General features: G+C 37.3%; 3 protein-coding genes and 2 long non-coding RNA genes across 7 annotated transcripts in view; 3 read left to right on the forward strand and 2 right to left on the reverse strand.

The window, feature by feature from the left end:
• Window positions 1-11,269: 11,269 nt before the first annotated feature.
• Window positions 11,270-17,076, forward strand: LOC148734497 (uncharacterized). Its single transcript, XR_015998735.1, has 3 exons — window positions 11,270-11,397; window positions 12,254-15,098; window positions 15,596-17,076. It is a non-coding gene; the product is annotated as an uncharacterized LOC148734497 (long non-coding RNA).
• On the reverse strand, window positions 17,069-19,943 carry LOC148734498 (uncharacterized). The gene is made up of 2 exons (XR_015998736.1): window positions 19,261-19,943; window positions 17,069-18,779 (listed from the first exon to the last, which is right to left on the reverse strand). It is a non-coding gene; the product is annotated as an uncharacterized LOC148734498 (long non-coding RNA).
• Window positions 19,944-20,134: 191 nt separating this feature from the next.
• Window positions 20,135-24,489, forward strand: LOC111321110 (uncharacterized). Its single transcript, XM_022923901.2, has 10 exons — window positions 20,135-20,809; window positions 20,976-21,008; window positions 21,258-21,292; window positions 21,653-21,686; window positions 21,783-21,832; window positions 22,032-22,068; window positions 22,188-22,228; window positions 22,603-22,633; window positions 22,810-22,858; window positions 23,910-24,489. Exons 1-9 carry the CDS (start codon window positions 20,675-20,677, stop codon window positions 22,849-22,851), a joined length of 438 nt encoding a protein of 145 aa, XP_022779636.1. The 5' UTR covers window positions 20,135-20,674; the 3' UTR covers window positions 22,852-22,858; window positions 23,910-24,489.
• LOC111321112 (uncharacterized) overlaps window positions 20,921-27,989 on the reverse strand; it is a 34,288-nt gene continuing 27,219 nt past the window's right edge. For all 3 annotated transcript variants that reach the window (XM_088753350.1, XM_088753347.1, XM_088753348.1), the window contains exon 6: window positions 20,921-23,239. The gene's annotated coding sequence lies outside the window, so the exon portion shown is untranslated. The remainder of the gene's footprint in view (window positions 23,240-27,989) is intronic.
• LOC148734499 (uncharacterized) lies at window positions 25,771-27,531 on the forward strand. The gene has a single exon (XM_088752781.1). It carries the CDS (start codon window positions 25,771-25,773, stop codon window positions 27,529-27,531), a length of 1,761 nt encoding a protein of 586 aa, XP_088608907.1.

Raw genomic sequence — 27,989 nt, forward strand, 5'->3', positions numbered from 1 at the left:
TAAATGTCTCCCTTAACTGTATTGCAGTTACAGACTGAAAAATCAACTTGTTTTAGAGGATATTTACAATAATGCACATAACTCAAGCAGAGTAACTGAATAACTGAAAACACAGAAATAGTTTGCAATAATCTCTTCATACAAGTTCCGAAAGAGTTTCCAAAATCACATTTGAGTTTTGCACTTGCAAAGCTATCCCATCACTCACAACATAGTTCTCTGTTTATTTAAGCCTTTAAATATTGAAATTTGCATCAGTTGTCAAAGCTAGGTGCTTACTTCACAGCTGTTCATGGTAAGGGATTTTACTGTTAGAACCTTAACCTCTATACTTAATAATGGGGCTCTCAAGTCTTAGTACTACTGCGAAGAATGCAATATCAGCTTTCAATTGCACCTCACTCAGTCCAAGGTGAAATTTTTGGCTCATAGTTCATGCTAGTGAATGCAAATCTTTACGTTTACTAACTCAAGGGATATGACACTTTTATTCAGTACACAATTTTCCTGGTTGTAAGAGTGTTCCCATCATGGATTTTGTGCTGTGATTTTAGTATGGGGTCAAAATATTACAAGTAAGTGAATTTAAGAGAAATGAACATGGCAACTAAATAGGAGGAGATTTAGATGCAGGCATGTTGTGGGGAAGTCAGAGTCTAAAAACACATACAGTACAAGAAAATACACACCAGCATAACATAAATACCAAATATCAAGGGCAATTACTATATTGCACATAATCTAAATAAGAATTCCAAGGAAGCATATTTAGCAAACCAGGGTGTTCATTGAGCATCAGGGATCCGATAATTATCTGGCTATCACACAGAATTTGATATCCAGAGTGAGAAAAAAAAGTTTGCTTCCTACTCAACAAATTCCCCTTGCAAACCTGTTTTGATGACAGAAGATGAGCTTTATACGACTAGCTACCCCACACAGCTCAAACATCATATCGGGCTTTCTGAAGACTGGTAATATTGTTAAAACTGCGCAACGTTCTTCGTTCTGCCTAAACCCTCGATAAACAAGTGGACATAGAGAAAACCTCTTCTTGAGGCTCGCGGCCACATTTCTGTCGCCCGTGTAAAGTCTAGCTGGCGAAATTTAAACGACTAACATTCAACTTGACAAATGATACAATCTGGCTGTACGAGTGTTTTCGTCTATGACTCAGACAAGAACAGTAATAATTGTAAGCCAAATTAGCCGAAAAATTTCATCCTATAAAAAATTAACTGACCTTTAAAAAATACTGACCTTTAAACCCAATCAGGATAAAAATCACTTCATCCCCCAATCGCCAACGACCTTTGGTCGACCTTTAACCATTCACTAAGTCCAGCCTTGGAAGTTGATAGGATACTACGATTGTGCTTACATGATATAGAGCGCATAGCCCAGTCCCAGGATCTCTCGATTTACCGCCCACCCCAAGCTGACAAAAGGGTAGCGATACTTTAATCGATTAATGAGCTAGATTTTAATCCCTTGAGAGGGAAAATTGAAGGGTCGCAACACGAGCACAAGGGAAAAGAAGAGTTTCAAAACGCACCGTTTTGCGCTACGCTTGATGACCACCCATCTTTCAGCTTGCCCTTACTTATCTGATGAGACATTTTTTAATAAACCAGGCTATCTTTACATTTTACTATCGTGCAGAAGACGCTATCAAGCAATCTTTTTGATACTGATTTTTCTTGTCGTTAATCCTATATGACAACCACAGGTCAGATACTAACTTTCGTAATTTAACTCTGAGAAAAGTGATCACATGCATACTCAACTTACACTCTCATCAAAAAAAATGTCGGTTGTGTCTTTGAGGCAACAGCTTTTTGAGAAGCGGTCTGTAATGTAATGTAAGTAAGTAGTCAAATGGATCGGAATACAAACTAGTAATATTCTCACAGGTAGAGTTTAAAAAAATGTAGTCACAGCCCTGCCGTACGTTTTTGGGTGTGTACTGGGCTTCCTGTGTAGCTGAATGACTCGTTTGATATTCTGACTTTCAAGTTACTTTATCCTCCCCTTGGAAAAAAATGCTCAGAAACAACAGAGAGGGCGCCTATCAGACACGGGGCGTTTATTAGAGGGCATGTCCAATACAACTTGTGTTCCTCACGAGGAGTCACCATTTAAGATATTCAACACACTTCCTTCAATATAAAGATTCATTGTTTAGTTTTAGGAGTAGTAGCCACATGCATTCCTTGACTACCTCTTGTTTACAATTGAAGGTGTTGATATAGTACACAACAGATGAAGTTGCAGTCCATATTTAAAAACAAGTCATTTTGCAAGGATCACCTCAGAACTGATTTCCGTAATCTTAGTGCTTGGCTCGTCACCCTAACATTTTTGTCCAGGGACTGTTTCGCAAAGTAGTGTTTGAGTTTAATGCTCGCTATAGTTTGATCAGTTCTAGTGGCTTATGTCACGCCGGGCAATTCGTCGGCCATGAGGCGAAGCTTTTTCGCTTTCTCATCCAACACCTGCCTGGACGAACAAAGTTATGTCCCGTACAGAGGAACGGCTATGACCTTTGTTCTTCAAGTGTTTGTCCAGCAATGCTAGTATTACTTTAAGCCTTTTTGGTTCATAATTCTTACACGTTTGTTGATCAGTTCGGCGTGAATTCGCTTGAGCTAAGTATTAAGCTCGGACGGCTCGCAGTATTTTTTTTCCAAACAGAAAACCAGAAAGCAGTGCTTTTCAAAATGTAGTTTTTTTTTTTTTTTTTTTTCAAAACAGCAGCCGTTCTTTTCTCTCGCAATCTCGCGCCATTCAAAAATCGAGTTTGATTGGCTCTTTGTAAGTGCCTTCGTTTCTAAACCAATCAGAATGCTCTTTTTTTTTGCTATTTTTGCTCTAAATAACCTTTTCTCTGCACTAAATTTCCTTATTTATGAATCGCACTTCCTGTAAATAGCATTCCTCTTTTTTTCTCAGCGAAAGTGGCGTCATAGCTGAAACAAGATATCGGCAAGTCAGAAATGTTATGACTTTATTCAGACAAAAGATCGTTCAATTACGTGCAACAACGATAACTTTGGACACCTAACTGTATTGAAAGTACAAGGAAAATTCACGGGGTATAGCCACAGGCCTCCTAATCTTACGATGATGCTAATCCCACTTTAAATAGCGTTTGGCCACCAGAAGTTATGCTTGTCCATCACGTGTACAGATTACCACCCAGATTACCCACCCAACAATTTAGCAGTTACTATAATTTCTTCTCTAGGGCGGAGAGAGGCAATTTGAGAGTTTACCTGGTTAATTAATCATAAAAGAGTTTTAACTTTTTCGACAGAAATTAATATATATATATACATTAGTTTAAGAATGCAAAACCAAATTCCAAAAATACATAATTTGTCGGCATAGCAACAGATTTGGCAAGAGTAGAATTGCATCAAACCTTTAGTAACCATGCATATACCTGTAAGATCACGAAAACAATTAATATCTTACTTTCTTCAAAGATAGTGAACTAGGATACCATGCACTTTTAAGGGTGGCAAGATATTTTCAAAGCAAACTTTTCTCAAAAAGTGTGTATCCATGCGATGATAGTTTACTTTGAAAGAGCACAACAACACCAAAATAACTAGACCATTTTCATAAAGCTGGCATGATTATATCTCTCTAATAGGTGCATTTAAATCTGCCTTTGTGGCCTCAGTTATGGGTGAAAACTGCAATGATTCAAACCATGTTATCCAGGCAAGGAAAGCTAATTTGCATGCATGACAAAATATTACTAATTAAGGTCCACAATTGAAACATGTATAATTTTCTGCAAGATTTTGGGACAAAAGTTGGGTACAGTGTAATTGGCAAATTGGGAACTAACTTTGCAGAAAAATTTGCCAATTTGGCGACCTGTGTTTAGCAGACATATAACATAATTAGAAAGCTGTAACCTACTTTTTCATTACAACAACAACAACAAGAACAATTTATTTAAGATTATAGAATAGAGCTAAGTACATTGGGTTCTCTCCACAAATTGCTTATGAACTAATCGAGGCGGGCAGACCTAATAACAGTTTACATGTACAGGATTTATCTATAGATGGACTAACAATGAAAACACTTACTATACAGTAAATAGAATAAGCATAAAACAGAGCAAGTATATTAAGATTACGAAAAGAGGCTAACCTAAAGTATTAAATAACTTAATAAGACGGGAGACCTCGACATAATCATCTTCTGACCCTAAAAATTTAGTAGTAACTCCCTTATCTTTTAACGAAAGGACGAACGTTTGAGTTGTTTAATCGAATAGAGGATGGAATTCTCGAGAAAGAAGCATACATTTTATCTTTTCTAGAAAATTTGACAAAATACGAGTCACTAGAGACTGATCTTGTTCTGTAGTTATGAATCTGACTTGTTTTAACAAACTGATTGAGTATACTCACTGGTGCTGTCAGTCTGTTGATATCACACAATAAATAGTTACAATCTCTGAAAAATAGGCTAGGTTGGGGAAGACAAATCGATTTGAGGAAGAAGGATACGGTGTGCTCCTTAGACTTACTGAAGTAAATAAGACGTATGGCCCGTTTTTGTAGAATTTCGATCTTTTTTTTAAATGTTACAGCACAATTTCCCCAAGCACAAATACCATAAGTTACATAAGGGACAATTAGTGAATTGTAAACTGAAAGTAAGACACGACGCGGGACATAATGTCGAATCTTGGCAATTCCTATTGACTTGCTAATTTTGTGGCAGATAGATTCTGTATGGTATTTCCATGAAAGATTTGAATCAATTATTAAGCTGAGATATTTTACATAGTCTTTCATTTTAAGGTTTGCATAGGTATAAGTCACAGTGTCAAAAATTCTAATCCTAGGTATAAAAAGGCATATTTTTCTGTCGGGGACGAAAAATTACAAAGTTTGATTTTTTTATGTTCAGAGATAGTTTATTGGCCTTAAGCCAATTGTTGATGTTGCCAAGTTCGCGATTAATAAGAGACTCGAGTTCCTTTAAGTTGCTATTTGCAGATATTATACTGGTATCGTCAGCAAATAGATAAAAGTTAACTAACGAAGAGGACTTGTAAATATCATAGCTGTACAGAAGGAACAAGAGAGGTCCGAGGACTGAGCCTTGTGGTACGCCGCACATTACTACATGTTTATGGATCGAACTAAAAAAGGGGATGCACTTGATCTCTAAAGATAATTTATGTTCCTCCCTTTTTATTTATAATTTTTTTAAGTTTCTCTTTGTTTAACTTTAAGATACTGCATCAACTTCCCATAAGCATTTACTGACATTGCCTGCTATCTTGCTTATTCAAGCTCTCTTGTTAAAGAAAAATTAAAAAATTCAAGAGTAGTGTACTTCTTCATGCTATATTGCACAAGCTGACCTTCTCCTTTTTATTCCAGGAAATAAAAACTTTCTGCCAGCCACCACTTTATGATTTGTGGTCATCAAATAGAGACTTTTAACAAGGTTGTGTTTGGAGCTGTCGATGGTGATAAAATACTTTATTTCAGAACAACATGTAAATACATAATTATTAAGAAAAAGGAAACCCAGAGGTTGGCCCTATATCAAGGGTCTCCTATTTATGTAAAAAATCTTACAGAACTAGTTAATAAAAATATAAAAAAGTCAAATAAGAAACAGCTAAATATCAATTATAAAATGACGATTCAATAAATATTCATATGTTTCTTCAATTTTGATTTAAACTCACGAACGTTAGGGCTGTCACAAAAATTAAATAAATTAATAGAAAGATTATTCCAGGGTTTGATAATTCAGACAAAGAAAGAATTTTTGTAACAGTTCAGTTTTGCGAGTTTGAGTTGTAGTTTATATGGGTGGTTAGATCTCGATTTTGTGTTTTTACAAAGATCAAAATAGTCGCTGAAATTCAATCCATTTAGATTGAATACAGTTTTATAACATTCCCCTAAGGAAAGGAAATCTCTCCTTTGTACTAAAGAGTTCCATTTAAGAATTTTACACCTCTCCGTATACGCCATCTCTTGTCTTCTTTGGCCTAAGGCAATTCGCGAGGCTCTTCTTTGTATCTTCTCAATTTCATCGATGTCTTTGATGAGGTGTGGTGACCACACCGGGCAGGCGTATTCAAAAATTGGACGAACCAAGGTTTTGTACAAGTTTGAAAAAATATCTTTGTTTTTACCGCCTACTGTGCGTTTAAGTAAGCCAAGAACCTTATTTGCTTTGTGAACTATTTGTTCAACATGTTTTGACCATTTCAGATCACTAGTCATAATAACTCCAAGATCTTTGTAATTAGATACATTCCTCAACACTGTACTCGATATATTGTACCGTGTGGACTTTTTGTCTCTGTTATGTGTAATTCTCATGACTTCACATTTGGTAGAATTAAATTTCATCTGCCAACGATCCGCCCACAGGTCGAGGGTGGTCAGATCTATCTGTAAAGCAATAGAATCATCGATATTATTTATCTGTCGGTAGATTTTGGTATCGTCGGCAAATAATTTGGCAGTAGACGTGATGATGCCAGGTATTTCGTTCACATAAATAAGGAACATAACCGGTCCCAGTACTGAGCCTTGTGGGACACCAGATGTAACTGGTGACCAATCCGAGCACGATCCACGTGAAGTACATTTGGGAGACAATGTCTCACTGGTCAACAAGCCAGAGATAATTTATGGTTAGAGCTTTAGCCTCTGTGTTGTGCTTTCCATTGCCTTTTCCACCTTTAAGGTCCCTTCATGCTACTGAAATAGGCACATTATGTCCAACCAGAAAGGTTTTGATCTGGCTCCTTGGCTGACTTTACTTTTTACCTTTCCTTCCACCCTCAGGAGCATGAATTGATACTGACAAGCTGTCAGACAAAATTAATGAAATGTCAGTAGGGGAGGACGAAATAGCCAGTGATGGATTAGTATCCCAATCAGCCTGCTGTAGGAAGTTATAACTGGGATAAGCCTCTGTATATGTAAGAGAAAGTCTTGTAATTAGAGTATTAGCTTTGCTACTATGCATTTATACATGAAAGTTAAACGTAACAAACTTGCTCGACAAACCTAAATTTGCCTCAGCTGCCACTCTTTTAGGCTTGCAGAAAGCAATATAATTTTGTTACTTGCAATACATTGACTACCCTTGGCTCATAAACATTGTGTGAGACAAAGAACTTTTTTTCAGATAATGATAAATGTAAATTGTAACAAGTTATAATACAACCAATAATCAAGCAGTACTTTAGAAAAAAAAGGGAAACACTGCAGCACCTTAATTCCAAAACCTTGAATCTTCAGGTGTGAATTTATGCAAAATCATGTGTTTGCTAACATGTCCCTGTAATTTGACACACAGCCATCCATGACTTTCATCCCCTTTTAATCTAACCTCAAACATCTTCCTTAAAATGCTTTATGTCTTAGAGGGTCACAAGGGGATTACAGCAACATTGGTTTCATGCTGAAACTACAATCCAACACCACTTACGTCTAATTATGTGTAACTGACATCTAGACTTAAAATGTTACAAATACCTAACCAAATATTCTGCTTAGATTTGATGAAGTATCTGGTACAAAGAGCTTTTCAATGATGGAAAACATAAGCTAAAACCATTTAAGAGTGACTAGCATCTAATCTCTCCTTACAATATCACCCTTAATTAAATCAAACATTAAGGTCACAAGAATAATTATACAAAATGATCACCAAATAGAGAAACTCTTAATTTTTGAACAAATTCTCCTTGCCAGAACCTTAGAAAATGTATAGAGAACCATATGTGAGAATATGCACGTTAATGTTGGCTGATTAAAGGATATGTGTTGCATTTATATCACTGGGCAAAATAACAATTTTCATTAATAACAAAATGAAGGTAAGAACAAGAAAACACTAATTCAGGTACATGTATTTTGTACCACAAGTTTATAGCCCAGACAGATAGCCACCTTTGTGATGAGTGGTTGAGCATCTTGTCTTAATTCAGCGTTTCGAAAGCCCTTTTAAGGCCTAAAAACCTCCTTTATTTTCTAGAAAACAGCTTTCTTGGTAATTGGCTTCCGTCGCAGATTGTGTGTCCAGTGTACAGATAAGTCCAAAATATCTTCATAAATTGCACACTATCATAACTATTTGAGGAGATATGAAGAATGTATCATAACTACTTTTCAATACCACACGGTGGGTTAAAAGCTCCTTTGCACGCAATTGTGCTTGCATATTTGTCCATGGACATTATCTGACCCAAGAAGTGAACTGTGAACTTTGAGGAGTTAGAGGCTACTGTGTTTATCACCCTACAAACAATTTTTGTAATGTGTAGGACAAAATGGCTATGGACAACTTATTGTTTACTGCATGGGATGTTCAATTTTCAGAGTTCACTGAGATATGTCTCTATGAACAAACACACATGTCCCTCCTCTGCAGCAACAGCAAAAAGCTCTCTTAAGTTGACAAAAAAAAAATAAACAAACACTTTTATGGTGGTAAACATAAGGTATCACTAGGGAAATATCACTGGATATTCCCCAGTTTAACCCTCTAACTCCCTGAAGATCTGATTGTTAACTCTCCCTTCCAGCTGCTACCCATTTCCTTGTAAATAAGTTATGAGAATTTGGTGTCAGACAATTTCTACCTGATAAGCTCGAGTATTCTCATTCCCTATTTGCTGGGAATAGAGAATAAATATATATATATATATATATAGAGAGAGAGAAGTTTCATGTCAATCACTTCTGGGAGTTAATTAGGGTTAAGCTGGAGAAAACATGTAGTTGGTAACATGTGTATAGACCAATTACCTGTGAGCAAAAATGTTTATTATATGGTAGCTGCAGTTATTTCTTCATGCAAAGAGCAAGCAGAGGTGGTCAAAATATGGTCACAGACCATATCACAGAGCACAGTCTACCCACAAAGGATATCTGAGCAAAGTTCAGTACCCCTGGGAAAAGAAGTAAGATGTGAATCACAAGTTAAGTAAATTTGAAGTTGAGCTGGTCAATCTAATACCTCTGTCAGTAGACACTCAAACTGACAGATCAGATCAATAAAAAAAATACTTTAAGTTAACTGACAGAAAATAACAAGTCATAATTCAGTGCTAGAAATGGTACAAGGTTGTACATTTGAATCTATGAGCAATCCTTTTCAAGCAAGCTGTAAAAGAAACTAACTTGAATTGCAAACTAAGGCTTTTGGACAATGGTGTGATTATTTACAGTGAGTATGTGCCTCAAGAATTTATCTCGCCTATTTTTGGGAGACCAAAGAGGGATGGATCTTTCCAATTGATACTTTATCTGAAAGGCCTTAATAAGCATTGATTGCCTATCACCATGGGGCTTTCTCTCAGACTGAAACACACATTGACTGTAAAGTGTGTGGTTAACCATTGAACCATAGCACTGATACAGTATTATAAAATGGAGTCCCTCCAGTCAGTCATACAGTTGATGGTAAAAGATTGCTGCTATGTTAATTTGAAATGTTTCAATATCCATCCATGTTTAGATATACTTAAAGTTTACATGGCAAGGTAACCTTAATCAATTCTCCAGCCTACCTAATCGTCTCTGCTGTGCAGCAAGAAGGTTCACAAAGTTCCTGCCTATTCCACCTTACAATGGAAAGGCCACATGTCTGTAGGTTATGCACTCCAGATGATTCACATTTGAAGGGAAAAACCTTTGTTTCATAGAAAAACAACATTTACAGATACTATTTATATGTTCCAAAGTCTTGGTTTTACTATTTATCCAGGGGAATCTGTTTTGATACCAACTAGAAGGCTGACTTTTCTGGAGTTTATTTTGGACTCTCAGCTTATGTGTATCTCCATTACTACTAACAAAGCTGATTCTTCATAGCACCCACACAAGATTTACTTTCAAGGAATTCACCAACCATTAGGAAGGTTGCTGAGGTTATTGGGAGTATAGTTGCAAGTCTCCCAGGGGTACAGTTTGGTCAACACTATTATCGGCAACTTAAGAAAATGAAATTCTTGCCCTCAGAGAAAACCAAGGAAATTTTGGCAACCCAATGATCACTTCACAGGCTGCAAGACAAGACTGCCTGGCCAATCAACAATCTCTGTGATGGTTATGGTTATATACCAGTCCACAGGACTACACCACATATAGAGTTAACATCATATGCCTTGCATCTTGGTTGGGATGCAGCATATGAGGACAAATCAACAGGTGGTAGGTGTTCTAGAAATGAAACCTCGCAGCACATAAATGTCTTAGAATTAAAAGCTGCCTTTTTTGCATCAAACATCTTGTGTAGAGGCAGTTACAGTTGCATAAACAATATGGGTGGCAGTCATTCTCTACCATATAATGCTTTGGCCCAAAACATATGGCTTTGGTCTCTTAACAAAAATATTTGGCTGTGTGCAGTCCACCTACCTAGTAATTAAAATGTTCAGGCTGACCAAGCATCCTAAATATTTAATGACCAAACAGAGTAGCAGTTTAAAGCCCTTTTAAATACGTTACTGCTTATCATAACAGAAGTTGAATTATTTCCTCAACAGTGAGATTTTAGGTTGAAAAATATGTCTCATGGAAACTTGACCCTGACTGGCATTAGCTGTGGATGCAGTATTTTGGGCAGGACAAATCAGAATATTCTACAAGACCTGGAAGAATAAGTTTTGTTAATTCCCAATTGGCCCACCCAACCGTGGTTCTCCAAAGTAATGAGATTATCAATGAAAAAACCAATTCTGACCTACCCAGAAACAGCTAACTGCCTAGGCTATCATACAACAAGGCAGTAATTTATCCACTGGGAAGCAAGCTATCCCTGTTGGTACATCAAACTCATCCTACATTGCCAAGATATCCAACAATGTGGGATGTTAATGTTGTGTTATAGTATTTAAAACTGTGGCAACAGCCACAAGGCTTTCACTTAAAAAATTGTCATGTAAAGAGACTATGTTGTTGTTATTGTGATCTGGTTAGAGACTACAGAAATTATGAAACTGTAATATATTCATAACTTGTCCATTATCAACTCATCTTTTAGTTTCAAATTGCAGAAAAGATCAAACAAACAAGGCCTGGAACCTATCTCCCAAAGTTGACATTCATGGCCTATGCACCAGATAGCAGGCTTTGTGTTTACACATACTTACACTTGTAAAGGAATATTTAGCTAAACAAAATAGCTTAGGGGACAAGAAACCCAGCTGCTCATAAGTTTCAATGAGCCATACAAGGCTGTATCAAAGGATACTATTGCCAGATGGACAGAGACTGCCCTTTCAAAGGCTGGCATTGACACATCTCTATTTACCACTCAGAGTACCCCAGTTGCTGCTAAGAACAAGGAGGTCTCTTTAGACACAATTATGTCAGCTGGCAGGTCAGTCTAGGCACATTTAAGACACATTATGACATATCAGTTCAAGTCAAGGGAACTGTTAATTATGGAGATGTTATTCTAAGTGTTGCATTCCCAGTATGGCAGACACGGAGTGTAACATAATTGGGTTTGCCAGGTCAACCACAGTGAAGTACAGGATGGACAGCAGACTCTTACACATGTTTACAGGACTAAATCATGTAAACAGGCTAACCGACTTGTTACAACACTTGCGGTGAAAACTAAAAAGGAATGCATGATTTGTCTAAGCTAAGGAAACGAGCTAAACTACAAATCTGATGACAGAAAACACAACTGACGATCATGACTTACGTCTGATCTTGACTCTGGGGATGAGAAAACTCCAAGTTGTAAAAAAAAAAACTCCAAAAGACTCTTATAAAACTCCTCCCTTTACTCCAGGGACAACTCCTTAAAACTAAAATGTTCTTGTGAAAAAAAGCCTAATGTACTTCTATGACATAAAGGAAACTAAACTGAAACAACTCTTCGTGCGGCTAGCTAAAAAAAGGATATTTTATAATCACGTAATCAAAACGAAACAAAGCTACATTTTACGAAAACAAAAGGTCATAATGTTCTAAACTGTTTTTCATTTTTACAGCAACGTGACACTAAGTTAATTTTCTCTTTATTGGTGTGTAATAATATAATGGATTTCTTTACATTGTCATGTGGACATTCTGCTTAAAATCTCATGTGATCTTCAAGTGAGGTAAAGGTAAGGTAGAATTTAAAAATTAAATCAGACTTACCTGTAAGTTAAAGTTTCACTGTAATTCTAGTGATCTATAAAGTCATAAGGACGTCATGTGCCCTTCCTGTTCTCTTTAAGAAAAACAACTGGCACTTACCCAGACCTTGGAATATCATTTTTTGTCCATTTGTCAATGACATTGAATATTTAAAGCTGTGCTTGCTCATGCAATCTCCAAGGTGTGATCTCCTCATGACTCCATGGATTGGTGGAATTACTATCAAACTTCAACTTTCAGGTAAGTATTGTTAAATTTTTAAATTTTCAAACTTTACATTCCCTACAAGAAGTCTTTGTTTAAAACTGAATTCAAGATGAGAGAGCACTTTGTGGTTGTTACAGAAATAGGGACATGTTTGATCACTGATTCATTAAGTCATATCAGAGAAAGCAAAGAAGTGAACATCCCACGCACCAAATGGTAAGCTGTTCGTGAACATTTTTTTTCCCACATGTTGCAAAATATTTAAAGGATAATTAAAACAGCTAGCTGCATTTGTTACTCAAAGCTCACACTTTTCCTCAAGGTTTGCTCTCGCAAGCATCTTGGAACAGATAATATCTGTGGATCAGTATCTGTACATATTTTAGGACCAAATGGAGGCTGTTGTTTATTATTAAATTTTCAACTCCGAATAAATTGCACTTCTTGTGTTAATTCTAATTGGTCAACTCAACTCGGTTCATCAGCTCATATGCTGAGTCACCTTATATGACTTAAAATATCCAAACGTTTAGGATTTAATGAAATTTAATAAAACAATTATTCCATTCACACTTGCTGGATGTGAGATTGGTTATAGACGATATCCAATGCGCGCCCATGGAATAATTGCTAAATAAATCAGACCTTTGTAAACAAAGGATGTCAGAGCTTCAATCGATCGATACCTTCCAATGTCAGTCTGTTTGTGTGCAAAACTTCGCAATATTTGATTCCAAAATTGGCTCAACTTTGAGGCTATAATTAACAAATTACTTACTTCAAAAAATTGCATCATCATTTACCATCACTCCGTAATTAAGTTCGCTTCCAGAAAACATCTTAGAGAAGTTAAAACTGAAGAAAAATGAGTAAAGGCCTCATTCCTTGTGTTCATTCTATTGAAAACATGCTTTTTAGTTTGACAGTGTTTTCCAGGGTTTAGAAAAAGAGTCCGTGACTGATTTTAATGGACATGATAGGTTTTTCAGCTCATAAATAATTAATGAGTATTTGAAGAATTGCTTGAAAACTATCATGTTCTAGGAATGCCAGAACAGACATAAGAAGTTTTGGAGAGAAAGTAACTCGTTATGTTAGATCGCCTCCAAGAGTGCTCAGGAGCCAATTTTCTGCTACATTTCTCTTTCCACAGAGCAACCTTTTGCAGCATGAAGATCCTAATAAACCTAAAAAAACCACTACCACTGTGTACGATGTAAAAATAAACGTTTTTTCAAAGACAATGACTTTGCTGAAAAGGCTCCACTCACTGAGCATTGCCAGAAATTTGGGACAATATGGCGGAGGCAGTTCTCGTGTTACAAGCAAAATGGCGCCGAAACAGTATTACAAAATGTATGGGAAAAGATTGTTTTTTCAAAATAGCTGTCTAAGAATGGGATATTCTCTCGCTGCGTACTCGGAAATGCAGCCTGCATCGGTTAAAGCGTTCATCGCTACGAAAAAGAAATACTCAAATTCAAGCCTACCTTTTCCCAAGGTATACGAGTAAACTCATAATTGTGACTCCATTTTCCCATACAAACTCTTAAAATCTGCGTCGACTAGGTGTTACACTTCTTTTGTCGTGGGATCAACCTTGTGAAGATTCACGACTGCGTAGATCGATATCCATAATTTCTGCAGAAGTTTGCTCAACTAAATCGCTCGTAAACGGTCGAATATGTTCGCCCACAATCCTTCCTCGAGCCGGAAAACTCTTCGTATTTCCACAGAGCTCAAAAGCCAAATACGCTATTTTTAAATACCCCAATTTTAGGAAGGAAGAACACGAAAGATACAAGTCCAGTAACTACACGATTTGGCCGCCATTGTCCTTGTTTTGACGTCTCTTATGGATTTCTGGGATAGAAAGGTACCAGGCCTTTCTCTGGTGGGGTTTTACGGAAATGGAAAGCTACGTGTTCACTTCACTTCCACCGCCGCCATATGGGATTGTCTGTAATACGATATACCGCTGACATTTCGTAACGGGCTCGAAATGTCCCCGATTTCTGGTGACGGTTATCTGTCGCACCTAAACGTAGGAGGTGTCGGTGCTGAACTCGATAACCATCTGTTAGAAATACAAGACAAGAATCTCTCAGAAAAAGACCACAAAGAGCTGCTCGTATTTCTCTTTGCCTATTAGCGAAAATGCAAGGAAGTGATAAAGAGTTCAATCAAAACGAATCCTACCAATGAGCGCCAAAATATAGAAAACGAATTGAATAAATTGATTATATGTGTATCAATCGGTACTTGCAAAGAATCTACGCAAGCTGTGGTTTACCAGGAGCGAAAAAAGAGCCCAAAACGACGAACAGGAGAAAATGAATGACTTCACGTTATTCGTAAAGTAAGAAGTGAAGGATCTTTATTTGGGTGAAGACTTCAATGCAATGTTGTCCCTTTATTTCTTCCAAGAAGTGAAAAGCGAAGGGGAACCCTCTTTGGCGATTCCATGTTCACGAGTGATGAAACAATCAGCCAATGACTAAATGGCTGAGGTTGAAGACAAAGTTTGTAAGATAACTGAATTCCCGAATTGCAAAGGAAAATTGATGCCTCAACTTAGTTGGAAAGACGTTTCGCTGGCCTCGATTCAAATTCATCGCCATAGCTATTTTTTTCTTCTCTTTCTTTTTTTTTTTTTTTTTTTTTTCAGACGTTAACATTATTTTTGGAAACAATCCACTTAAACACATGATGCTAGGGGTGCGGGTAGGCATTTATAGATTATGCTAGCATAATTTTTGGCATAATTCGAGCAAACTGGCATAATTTCTGCCAAGTAGCAATGCTAGCGTAATTTGCGGATTTTGATAATTATCAGGTCATGTTTGATGCCATTATTTGATAATTTTTTGTCTCTAGTCCCAAGCACACTTGGTGACCTTAATCGATATTTAAAGTTTTAGTTAAACTAGTAGCATTTTTAGTTCACTGTGAAGCACTGAGCCCGGGTCTAACCTGAACCACATGTTTATTTGAAATTCATTGTGGATTTGTTGCGTTTCTTTCCTGTAGACGAACGGCTTCTAGTTAAAAAATATATTTTTGGACTTATTTGCATTTTTTCAAAGAGCATAATTTAAAAAAACGGTGGCATAATTTGGAAAAAAGAGCATAATGTTAGCATAATTTGGCCAAAAAAAAAGAAATGCTACTAGCATAATATGCCACTTTTACTAGCATAATCTATAAATGCCTAGGTGCGGGTGAGGTTGACCACAAATTAAATTTTCATGAACATATCTATAACCTCTACAAAAAAACTTTCTCAAAGGATCGCAATACCTAGAAAGATTTGGCGTTTTTTTACCTCCTTTGCAGCGCAAGCTATGCTATAAGTCATTAGTTAAGCCAATAACGCTGAATGGATCTTGTGTATAGGGTGTTTCGTCGGAAGAAAATATAAAAAGAGCAATCAAATTCAAAAGCGAGCAGCTCTTGTCATCCTGAATGCAGTCATGGGAGAGGGAGGAAGAGTAATTTTTGAAAGACTTAATTGGTTACCACTGAGAGATGAAATAAACCTCTTAAAGTGTAAATTATTATTTAGGCATATCACAGAGGTTGACTGTCCGAATTCCGAAACAGAGCTACTGCCTTGAAATTCAGATTCGTATAGTAGGAGTAGTCGCAATGGGAATTATAATTTAAGATGTCCTCGGTGCAGTATAGAAACGGAAGGAGGCAGGACCTTTTAAGTTCATGGGACAAAGCTGTGGAATGGAAGTCCTCTAGAAATACGTAATCAGCACTATCACTTCCTTCAGTTCGGCCATGTAAAAAAAAAACCATTTTTTTGCATAGTGTTGTGAATAGAAATATCTGTGTTTTGAACTGATTTTTGTATACAGTTTTAACTATAGATGATAAATGTTTTGCGATCGATATTCATGCATACTTTGTACTATTTAAACAGTACAGTGTTTCTGTCGAGGAACTATCGGCTGATAGTTGCCCCGCGGAAATTTGATGTTCTTAAAATAAATATGCTAGTCTTAACAACATCAAATTTCCAAGGGGCAACTATCAGACCGATAGTTCGGGGACATATAAACACTCTATCGTCTTTATTGTTCACCACTAAATTTTCTTTCACGCCCCAGTTGAAAAACAGTCAAAACCCACTACATGCAGATCAATCAAATATTGTACATGCGTACAGCCTGTCACAAATTTCAGTAATTCGCAACCGTACATTGGCTAAATAATACGTTATACCTGTCAGAATTGAAAAGTCACTGTTTTTCTGATCTGCCTAACTTCGCGGCCGTCAAACCATTCAAAATTTTTCACGGCTGAGTACTATCCATCCGGGAATTTTCCGCGGCCGGGTACCATGGGTTGATAGTAGTGTCTCTTCACGGATGAACACTATCGCGTCACGTGATCAATTTAAACCAATAAGAATCGGAGACAATTTAGTGGTGAACTATAGTCTTAGTTATTTCATGATTACTCGGTAGATGTTAACACAGAGGGTCACTAGTTTATCAGTCACTGACTTTCATGTGTTACCCTCTCTAGTTAAAGTTGTTACCTACTTACTAACTTATAGTGTACCACACTGAAATACGCTAAAAAGCAAGTACAAAGTCATTTCTCAAACAAGCAACTCTAAATGTCAGTAAGAGCGATATCAAGATATATATTAGTAAGGGAAATACATTACGAAATTGATGCGCCTGTGTTGTATTCATTCGTCTTTTTTCGCTGAACAGAGTATCTAACATTTTTGACAGAAAGCATCATTGCTCTTAATTCATTGGATATATGAAATACAGCACACGCTTAAAAATAAAACTGTCGAAAAAAAAAAACTGAGCTATTCCAAGAAAATATCTTCTGCGGAGGAGAGCACCAATAATTCTAATTCGTTAAAAATATTGTGGAACGGTGGCCGACGTAGCCGTAAGAGTACTTCTGTATTTTAATTATTTTGCTGAACCAGTGCATCTTGCTGAAATCAGTATCCATACATAGTACATAGCAGTCTGTCCGAATCCAGATACACAGAAATATTTGTGTGGCACATGAAAAGATGCACTTGGATATTGGGTAAAATTAAGAATCGTTTTCGTGGGCCCATTTAATGGCCAAGAGTATCACCTTTGCACTCTAAGATCTAGATGAGAAAATGTATGATTACAAAATAAAAATCTCGTCGTTGACAGTTTTTCTACGAGACATTGCCAAAAGCAACTGTTCGACAAATGAAACATAGTAACCCGGCCAAAGCTAGGTCTTCCCTTCATGGATCCTTTAATTTTTTTTTGTTTCCTGTTAAGAGAAATAACGGGATGAACCTGCTCTCTAAGGTTTACGAGAAAAGCTTTGGTCCGAAAGGAGATGGTGAGTGTTTCTAAAACGCAACAGCTTTTCGATTGGGCAGAGCTGAGACCGACTTGAAAGTCAGAGTTGTTTCTCCTTCCTTGGCATGTAATACAGCTGGACTACGTGAGCTGTATTTTGAGCACATTGGGAATTTACAGCGTTATACCCTCGCCAAAATTCAACTTAGTCTTCTTTTCATATTCTAGCTTATATTTTATCTTTGCAACGTGTAACCCACCGGGAGCAAAGAAAGGCTTCGTTAAAGGCGAAGCATTACAACTCCTCAAGACTAATGCTTCAAAAGAAAAATTTGATGAAAACATTAAATAATTCAAAACACACCTTGCAGAGAAAGGCTACCCGAAAATCTTTATTCGCAACACACTCTCAGAAGTGACATTTGAAAGACGTTTATAACATAATGAACACTTGAAAATACGCATCGTCTGATTGGTCAATTCAGTTTCCAAGCAGATGCATTATCAGTTTAAAGAGCCCGCATGTAAGTAGTTATGTCATAAAGGCAGTAAAACTCATTTTTTCCGGGCTCAATAACGCGATAAAGCCATTTGGAATGTTGCGAGTTCTCTCAACATTCCGCGTGGCCTTTTCACATTAGGCCATCCCCACCCCTTTTGTTTTCGTTTAGCGTCGAATGCGTGTCCAAATATCAAGTCGGTCGGTCGGATTGAAAAAGAGAAAAATTTCCTGAAAAAAAGATTACAAGAGGTCTCTCAATAGAAGGCCTGGTACACCAGCGTCATTGCTGTGGAGCCCGGAGACAACAAGACATAAATCTAAAATCAATGTGGCGGAAACGTTGGTTGATGTTATTATAAAATTAAGACAACGTGGGAAAAATATGCTGTTAGTTACTAAGCTCAGAGGATTGTGCAAAGCGAGCTGAGCTAATGAGAATGTACTTTCAGCATTACACTACATACAAGAAAAATTTTTAAATACATCAGTTCTGTAGACTTGACATCTGAGCTCGGCTTAATTCATTTTCCGAGTTCAGTAGCTCGTAACCATTTTAATTCATCTCGTGTCGACCTGTTTGAGGAAATAAGACCGACATTCTTGACTCAGAGACTCATTTTCTTTCAGCTTGCGGCACTAGGGCGCTACTCGAGTGGAAGGGGCTGTACACGTGCGAGGGGTCAGAGCGCGAAAAATTAAATCCTTAATATAAGGTGCAACCAAAACAAGAGAAATGGTGATCAAAGCTCTGATATGAGATACAAAAGTTTAACGTAACATACTCAATCGCGTTTTAAATCTACTCTCCTAAAAGCGAAAAAATAATCACGAGTATTTTATGGTCCATATGCTGTCTTGATCACTTAATGGAGGATAGTTTAATTGGAGCCATGAAAGGAGTCACCAATGAATAGCTCCACGTTTCGCACAGTGACAAGCTGGGTAAGCCGGAAAGCAAAAGGCAGTCGACCGTTCAAAAGTGTTGAAGGTCCTTTGGGACTCCTGCCATTCGCAAGTGATTTAAAATCTCTTGTCTTCAAAGTGTAGTTCTTACCTGGACATCTTTAGATGGTTTTCCTTTGCGATGTGATAAGAAGGGTTAGTTTGAAGGTGTCATTTCCCCATCTATATATTATTGAGGTTTAACAAAGCCGGATGAGATTGTGTCACCTATGGCAATATTTTTTTCTGTGTGCTATTTACTACTTTTTTAAAGTGACCTTTCTCTTCCACAGAAAATGACTCCGGAGAGGATCATGTTTACTGTGAGTACTCTCCACCAGTATATCGGTCGAGAGTCGGTCCATTTGTATATAGATTCTTAGGCAAGACTGCAGTTTCGATTCCTTTTTAATCTCGTCAGTTGCCTCCTAAGAACGAATGCGTCACGGAGGAATGGTAGGAGTCGTACAAGCCCATCAACACTTTAATTTTCGGAGGAACGGCAACATAAAGTGAGTCCCCATTACATTCCTCGTGTCCGCGCTATTCACACAAGATGTTCCCGCGAGCGCGACAGGATACGAATGGCTTACTTTTTGTTTTATAATCATGATGCAACGCAGTCAGAATTTGCACTCCGCCTGGCCATGCATAACGTGAACGTGATTTATGGATTATCAAGGATTACCTTACCATGACCAAGGGTCAGGATATATTATGAGAAAGATGTTTTGAAAAATTACACAGCTATGTTTGGGGACGGGTTAAAATAATCATGAATCGACATGTGAACGCGCAGGCGGTAGAAAAAGGAAGAAAAGTTAAACGTAATTCTTTTTGAGCGTTTGTAAGAAAAACATCCTTGAAATAACAAGCAGAGACAGACTGCGGCATATTGAATAGCTGACCTCATATCCAAATATCTTTCACAGTATTAGTGCTTGACACGTCATGCCAGATTCCAGAATAAAGTATACGATTTCCTGTTGAGTTCATTCTTTCGAACCAGGCACTCGGCATGAAATAGTTCAATCAATTCTTATCACAGACGAAAGTGCAAGAATCAAGATAACAAAGAAGTAAGATGTACACTTATATAACGACGACTTCTGGTATCAAGCTGACCAGCTACGGGTATCTGGATGAAAATATTCTCACTTCGGAAAGCATCCATCCATACGATGGTAATTTCGAGCCAAAACGTTGTCAAGTTACTGAAGAGAACCAACTAAAGAGTACAAAACTTTTTGCATGATGAAACCACGACAAACTTAAAAGAATCGAATGGCACTCGCAGAAGATCAATTACGGGCAATAGAGACAGATTTAAGCGTTAAGAAGAAAGAGGTGGAGACGTCATCAAGCAATTTGAAGTTAAGTAGAAAGGAAAACAGAATGGGTGCAGTAGTTAAAGCACCAAGAGCCAGCAACGAATAGGAGTCTAGCGACGGGCCAAAGTATTGAGGTTTTGATGTAAAAGATCAGGTTCAGAGTTAAAATCGACTGAGTAAGATTGAGTTCGGCTCATGACTTCATCTTTTTACGCATGCCCAATGATGGAAACCATTTACCAAAGGCGAGCAAGACTAAGTTCAACTCTTGATGTCTTCTTATTACGCATGGCCGATGGTGGAAAACGAAACACAAAATTTGCTTCAAAGGTAAGACCATTTTCTTGCTTTTGACTGAGATTCAGTACTTTTTTTCGAGTTATAAAAGACTTCATTCCCAATAAGGACTTCCGCAATCATGCAAAGATCATTGAAACCATATTTAACCCGTTGAATAGTTTATTCTGCTCTAACTTTATGTCCCTTGATGCCCTAGATGAACGACTGTTTACTGCAAGGAAATGTCGAGGTGAGACCCCAAACAGTTTTTGCAGGAAATGGAGATACATTACCATCACCATTGTAATTATGTTTAGTAAGCGTAAAGTTTGCCTATCTCAATTATACCACCAAAAACTGAACTTATAGGTTGTTAAACAAATCAGTTTTATCGTAACAAACATCATATGTGAAGGTCAAATGAAATCAAAGCAGCAAATACCGGTTTCTTAACTAACTTTAGGAATAACGGGTTATCTTATCATTCATATATTCACAGGATAGTAGCATTGCTATCAGGAACTTCGTTCTAAGGTAAATATTTAAAAGTATTTCCAACAACATAGAATTATTTTACACTTCAGAGCAACGCCATACATTAGTGTTAGTAGATTAGATCATCATGGTAATAGACATGTTAATTCAATAAAAAATAAAACCTTCTGCAATTTCCTACGTCATTTTACCCCTAGTATATCCCAACTTAGGAGCCTCTCTCTTCACTTCTACATTCTACTTGAAATTATTTTGCAACCAAAAACAAATTAACTTGCCCTCGCCAATACTTCCTGGGACCTGTCACGAAAAGCGAGTGGCATTAAGAAGTCTTTATCCTTTCCACTCTTTCCTGTTAATTCCAATACCAATGTTGTGATATTCCTTTCTCAATTACAGAGACACACAAAGGTTGATGGTGCTTGGAAACAATGTAAGTCCATCCCTATCAGATATCTCATTCTGCACCTGTTAAATAGTTGCAGGCTTGTTTCCAGTTCACTTATCTTTGTCCTCGTTTGTTTTACAGAATAACATGTTGCAAATCAGGAACGGAGTAATGAATGGCGACAGACAACGGTATACCTTGTTTTTCTCCACTTTTTAGCCAAGGAATAAGAATATAGGTGTTATATTGCATACTTCCATTCTAGCTTGAAACCTATCATCATTTTACCAAATGTTTCACCTAAAGAGAAATGCTTTCCATTTTTAATGGTCTTTGGCCTTTAAAAGTGTAGTGATTATATGGCCAAGGCGTGGTATTCGTATCTTGCAGTGACATTCAAGGCTTCCTCGTCATGGGCAATATTGCTGTAAGTACTTCACTATCAAACATGTTGTTTTGCACTTGTTGGCCAATTCCATTTTTAAACAATGGTTTTTGACTGATCATTGCTTAATTCTCTGCCATTTCATTGTTTACATTGAAAAGGTTATCAGAAGGAATTTTGTGAATGATGGACGAAGAGATAGGTATGTTTCCTTGTTATCCTTCCTTTAATATATAAGAGAAATCATCCCAGCAACTTGGAGTGTTAAATACCCAAATGATGTTTCCATCTATTTGAAAAAGAAGAGCATATTTTCAATATCTCATCACTCCACATCCAATGAAATTGATACGAAATTTCTCATTATCTAAAATTGGTTAGGATGATTCTCCATATAGGTGATTTATCAAAATAAGCATCCAATAAACCATGCCCTCACATTATCGCTTAAAGGCAATCCATACGAAATCAGTTGATTACTTCCTCCTCTGATCTGTAGTTGGCAATACTGCCCATGACCATGAAGTACCATGGCTTTTCGAAATATCACATTAATTGAATTCTTTCACTCTTTAGGATGGAGAAAGAGATGATGACCAAAGTCGAGGTATGCTTCACCCATCCATTGAGATAATATGTCCAGCTTTGTCCCACAGTCCTTTCGTACACTGCAACTATAGTTTGCAGCTTGGCGGCCCACTGCAGCTTCTCTCGAGATGTATTCTTGTCTAAATGCACATTGAATCCTCCAAACTCAATAGAGTTGTTTGAACTTTTTTCCAGGACGAAGCAGCCAAAATGCGACGTAAGATTGTTTTTGGCTGAGAAACCAGTAAGTAAACTAACCACATAGCAAGATCCCAATGATTAATGATGCCCTTACGCGACTAACACCAAGCTTTGCCGCAAATCACCCACTCACCAGATTCTTACAAAATACCTCCGGAGTCCAATTAAGTTGGTGTATTTTCCCTTCTTTGCCCATTTTGGCAAAAACAGTAAAGTTGCAAAAAACAATCGAACAATCAAATAAGAGACAGCACAGAAAGAACTTTTCAAACATTGGAGTAGGAGACAGCTTTGGTCAGAGCCATTTTCTCATTTTTTCATCACTCCCTTCCATGTTGCTTCTGCATTGAACTGCGACGTGTGACCCGCTTCTCATCATCCTTCCCGATGCTCTAACTGAGCCACTCCCAGTGATTGTCTAAATCTGTAAGGATAAATCAAAACTAAGTCGAACACTGAGGATGAGACTTCTGTAAAAGTTTATCGTTAAGTCTAAAGTACACAACTGAAATATAAAATAAGCAAATAAACACACAAAGCCTTCATGGATTTCGTGTAAATCTATCCTATATGTTTAGTCCCGTGAAGAGCTTTATAACAATTTAGAACTCAGTTGCTCCGACGAAATTTGCAGCTCCCTTCACAGGAAAAAAAGTTACAATCAACAGAACGTCGTACCTTGATCAGTAGATTACTACCTACCACCACCAATTTTAATTGTTCACAATAGTCTTAATATGGGGTTAGTTTTTTTGGTAATATCAATTCAGTACTTTAATTGTTTTCAAAATGGTACAATTCAGGCAACGAAGTAAAAACAAAAAGAATGTAAAACTGGAACAAACACAAACAAAAAAGCATCCAACTTCCTTACATCGGATGGAATGAGGGTTTATAGAATTTATAAACCATATTTCAATATCTAAAATTATGCACCGAAAAAAGACAAAAACAAAAGAACACAAACAACAGCAAAGTCAAGAAAAAAAGGAAAGCAAGTCGTTTTTAACAGATAAGTCTAACAGAGTGTAATGAATTCGACACTTACTTTCACCTATTTATTAATCAATTTTTTAATTAATTTTTTTTCGCAGAAGCAAGAGTCAAAGAAGAAACCTTTAAAGTTCTGTCAGAAATGTGATGAAATAGATTATCAAACTTTATACTTATATATATAGACCTGTAAACATATATTTATCTGCGATAATTTATTCTTTAATTAAATATGATCAAAGCTTAAATACAAAATTCTAATATGAAGTATAAGAGTATATTGCAAGAAGTTATTTGAAAATGAATATAGACAGTATTTGGGCATATACCAAATCAATGAATATCGAGGCGACAATCACCAGTTGTAATCTATAACTGCAATTTATGTGAGCTGCCAGAATATAATAAACAGTATTTAATTGTTTGCTATGCTCCAAACTCATATTGTTATGCATTTAAGCTGAGATATTAATAAATTTATAGTAACTGAATTAAATAAAAATAATTGTTTAACAAAGTAAAACTGAGGAAAAATCAAAATGCATGTATTTAAACTTCATTGACGATGTCTTTCTTAATTTTCTATAAGGATAGTAATGGAATCTAGTTACATATCAAAAAGATTGTTAGAAGTTGAGACAAGTGACATTTGCGTTAATAAAACGCTTCTATTTCATCTGATTTCAGTTGTTGGTGCATTTTATAGATAACTATCATCCCATTGTCAGCGTTCTCTGGTTTAGCACCAGCTTCTGAATTAAAAAAGTGAGAACTATCTACGAAACCCACGGAGGATTAAAGTGCTTAGGACACAAAAGCTTTTTTTCCGGTTTTTGCTTCTTTGATTCTTTACTCCGAGGTTGCGACACATTTAAAATTTCGTTGAGCTGCTTTTCTCATTCAAAAATACCGCTATTTTGGCCTGGAAATTGAAGCAAGGACGCGCGGCCAAAAAGCCACGTGACGTTTTCTTATGACGTCAGTTCATTTGACCCAAAATCAAAGATGGCGGAGAGCAAGAAGAAGGCAATGAATAAAGGAGGTCGATATTATGTGGCTGGAGCGCCGAACGGTCAGAGTTGTACGAATTCACACACCCGGTATTTCTATGCACGTCTTTCCCTCCTATCCCAGTTTGAGGGCAAAATGGGTTAAATTGGTTTAGAATCACCGCGTTGATTTCGGCTAACCAGAAAGTAAATATGCGTTGCTTTTTTCGGCTTACTTCGAGTAAAATCCCTTTGAAAATAGCCTAGCATATACACTGGAGGGTATGGTAGGCTTGAAAACGAAAAGAAACTTCATATTTTATAATTTATCCCAAGTTTAGCCGATCTTTATGTGATTTCTTTTTTCTTGAAAGACATATACTAGCAAGCTTGCATTTTAATGAGAAAATTAAATGTAGACACCTGCAAGCAACAGCTCTTACAAACTTAAAGAAGACTCGCCATATTCTGAGTGTGAGCGATAGATATCATTGCGAAATCGTGGCCAATGAGTGAAATGACTCAAAGTTTGGGACGCACAAAGATTCAATCAATTACACTGATGTCGCATTCAATTTTACGAGGAAAACGAGTGAGTTTCAGGCCTCCGTAGGTAGCGTACAGTTATTTTGGTCATATCTAAAACAGTTTTAGTTTCTTTTTCAAAGAATCAAACACCGAGTCGTGACTTAAGATTACAATCGCTTTAATTGTGGTTTAAAAGTCAAAGCCATTCCACTATTCCCACGACTGCTAGATAAGTTCTGACAATGTTTCGGTCACAGTGCTGTGCAAATAAAGAACGAGGTAACTAGAGCCGAACAAAAATTGCTAGGGCTTTTAAGCTAAGATCTTCTCACTCAAAGCTCTGTACTTATTGAAGTTTTGACACAAAAAACTGTAAGAACAGCATAGTCGATTGCTTATGCCAAAAGGAACATGCTGCGTCCTGCAATAAGTCCTTTCACAACCAATGCTTGAAGTTGCTTCGATTCAAGATGGCGGTCGGTTGTGGGTTAATGTGGCTCCAGAGTCCCTTGAAGTTTTTACTTTCCTGTTGCTTTTGGCGTCTGTTCAGTTCTTCAACTGGGATGGTGTGTCTGTGAATCAACTGCCTGCTGAGTCCTTCAGTGTACAATATGCCTTCCATGGTTTTAATCCTTCGAGAATCGAATCATCAATGCGACCAAACACTCGCGGGAAACATTATCTTTCGAACCGTTTTCCGTATGCTACGGATAACTCCCGCAATTTCCAACTCACACGGCGAGTAATATTAAGTGGTGATGTTGAGGCAAACCCTGGCCCAAATGAAGACATTGCTCAACGGAAAAGCAAGCAAATCAATGTACAGTGTAAAGGTAAAACGAATGTTGGCCTGAAGATCTGCGAGTGGAATATCAACAGATTGATCGATTCCAAGTTTGAACAGATAAGACATTTCTTAACCTCAAGCCACCCTGAAATTGATGTGCTATTTCTGATTGAGACCTTCTTAAAACCAAAAGTTCCAGATTCTGTTTTTGAAATTCCTGGCTATGTGATGTACAGAAAGGACAGACCCGGAGTAAAACACGGTGGTGGAATTCTAGCTTATGTCAACTTCAGGCTGAAAGAAAACCGCCGCATTGACCTGGAAGACAAGGAGATTGAAACTTTATGGTTGGACATTTTCCCCTTCAATTCGAAAAGACCGCTTCTAGTAGGTGCTCTATATCGTCCGCCTTCTTCGAATGTTGACAACGATTCGAGGATCGAGAAGAATATTGAAAATGCTTATCTGCAGAACCGTGAGACAATTATTGTAGGTGATTTTAATATTAATTATTTGGTTCATGCCTACAATAGTCATAGGTTGGCCAAAGCTCTGAAAAACATGGCCCTTAACCAAGTTATTTCTTCTGTTACAAGACCTAAGAGTGGTACATGCCTAGATCATTGCTATACAAGTCATCCAGCATTTATTGTAAAAACATCAGTCCTAAATATTGGACTTGTGGACCACCTTCCTCTAATTATTCAGCGTAAATACGCCAAACAAAGAAGAGATTGTGAGTCAGAACATACGACAATTTCCTATCGGGAAACAAAGAACTTGAATTTAGATGAGCTCCTTCAATCACTAGAACGTATCCCTTGGGACACTGCATTCGTATTTGAAGACATTGACGATATTTTGAATGCCCTTGAGAGTATGCTCAATGAGGTTCTCGATCAGCATTTGCCCTGGAAAAACAGGCGAGTAAAGAGGCAAAACCAGCCCCCTTGGATGAATGATGAAATTATGGATTTGATACGTCAACGAGATGATCTGCTGAAAACAGCCCGTTGTACAAACCTTTCAATCGACTGGTCTTTGTACACTCGTGCTAAATGCAAAACGTCAAACTTGATAAAGTATGCAAAACGATGTTTCTTCCAGGAAACAATAGATAAGAACAAAGGGAACCCCAAAGGAATCTGGAGGGCGCTTAAGACTTTAAGCGGTGTCAAGAATGACCCAATTTCTATCAGGCAATTAATTACGGTGAATGGCGTCGTAACAGATAAACAAGAAATTGCTGAAAATATGAATGACGCTTTTATCAACATTGCTTCACAGATTACCCCTGACAGTCAGCACGTCGCAGACTTAGTTTTTGATGATCTGGCTCTCTACGAATTTGTAAAGTCAAAGTCAGGCAATCAATCCTTTGAAATACCACCTATTACTGAGACGCAAATGCTTGATTAAAAAGATCCCTTCAAGTAAGGCAATTGGATGTGACGGCCTTAGTGCGAAGGTGCTTAAGTTAGCGGCATCTGTTCTGGTCCACCCCCTTTGTCGCCTTATGAATCTTTCCATCTCCACTGGATGTTTCCCTTCGTCATGGAAAACCGCTCAAATTACTCCCTTATTTAAAAGTGGCTCTCGTGAAGACACAAGCAACTATCGACCAATTTCTGTATTACCCGTTCTTTCTAAGATCCTTGAACGACACGTTGCAACATCTCTCCGCAAACACCTGCACAGCTATGATTTGCTATACAACCTCCAGTCAGCTTTTCTTCCTACTCACTCCACGGAAACGGCACTGATTAAATTAACTGATGAACTGCTCTTTAATATGGATAATAATATGGTAACTGGCTTAGCTTTTGTCGATTTTAGAAAGGCTTTCGACGTGATAAATCACGAGCTTCTACTTAAGA

This window comes from Stylophora pistillata, chromosome 3, assembly GCF_964205215.1.
Source record: "Stylophora pistillata chromosome 3, jaStyPist1.2, whole genome shotgun sequence".
Lineage (NCBI taxonomy): Eukaryota > Metazoa > Cnidaria > Anthozoa > Scleractinia > Pocilloporidae > Stylophora > Stylophora pistillata.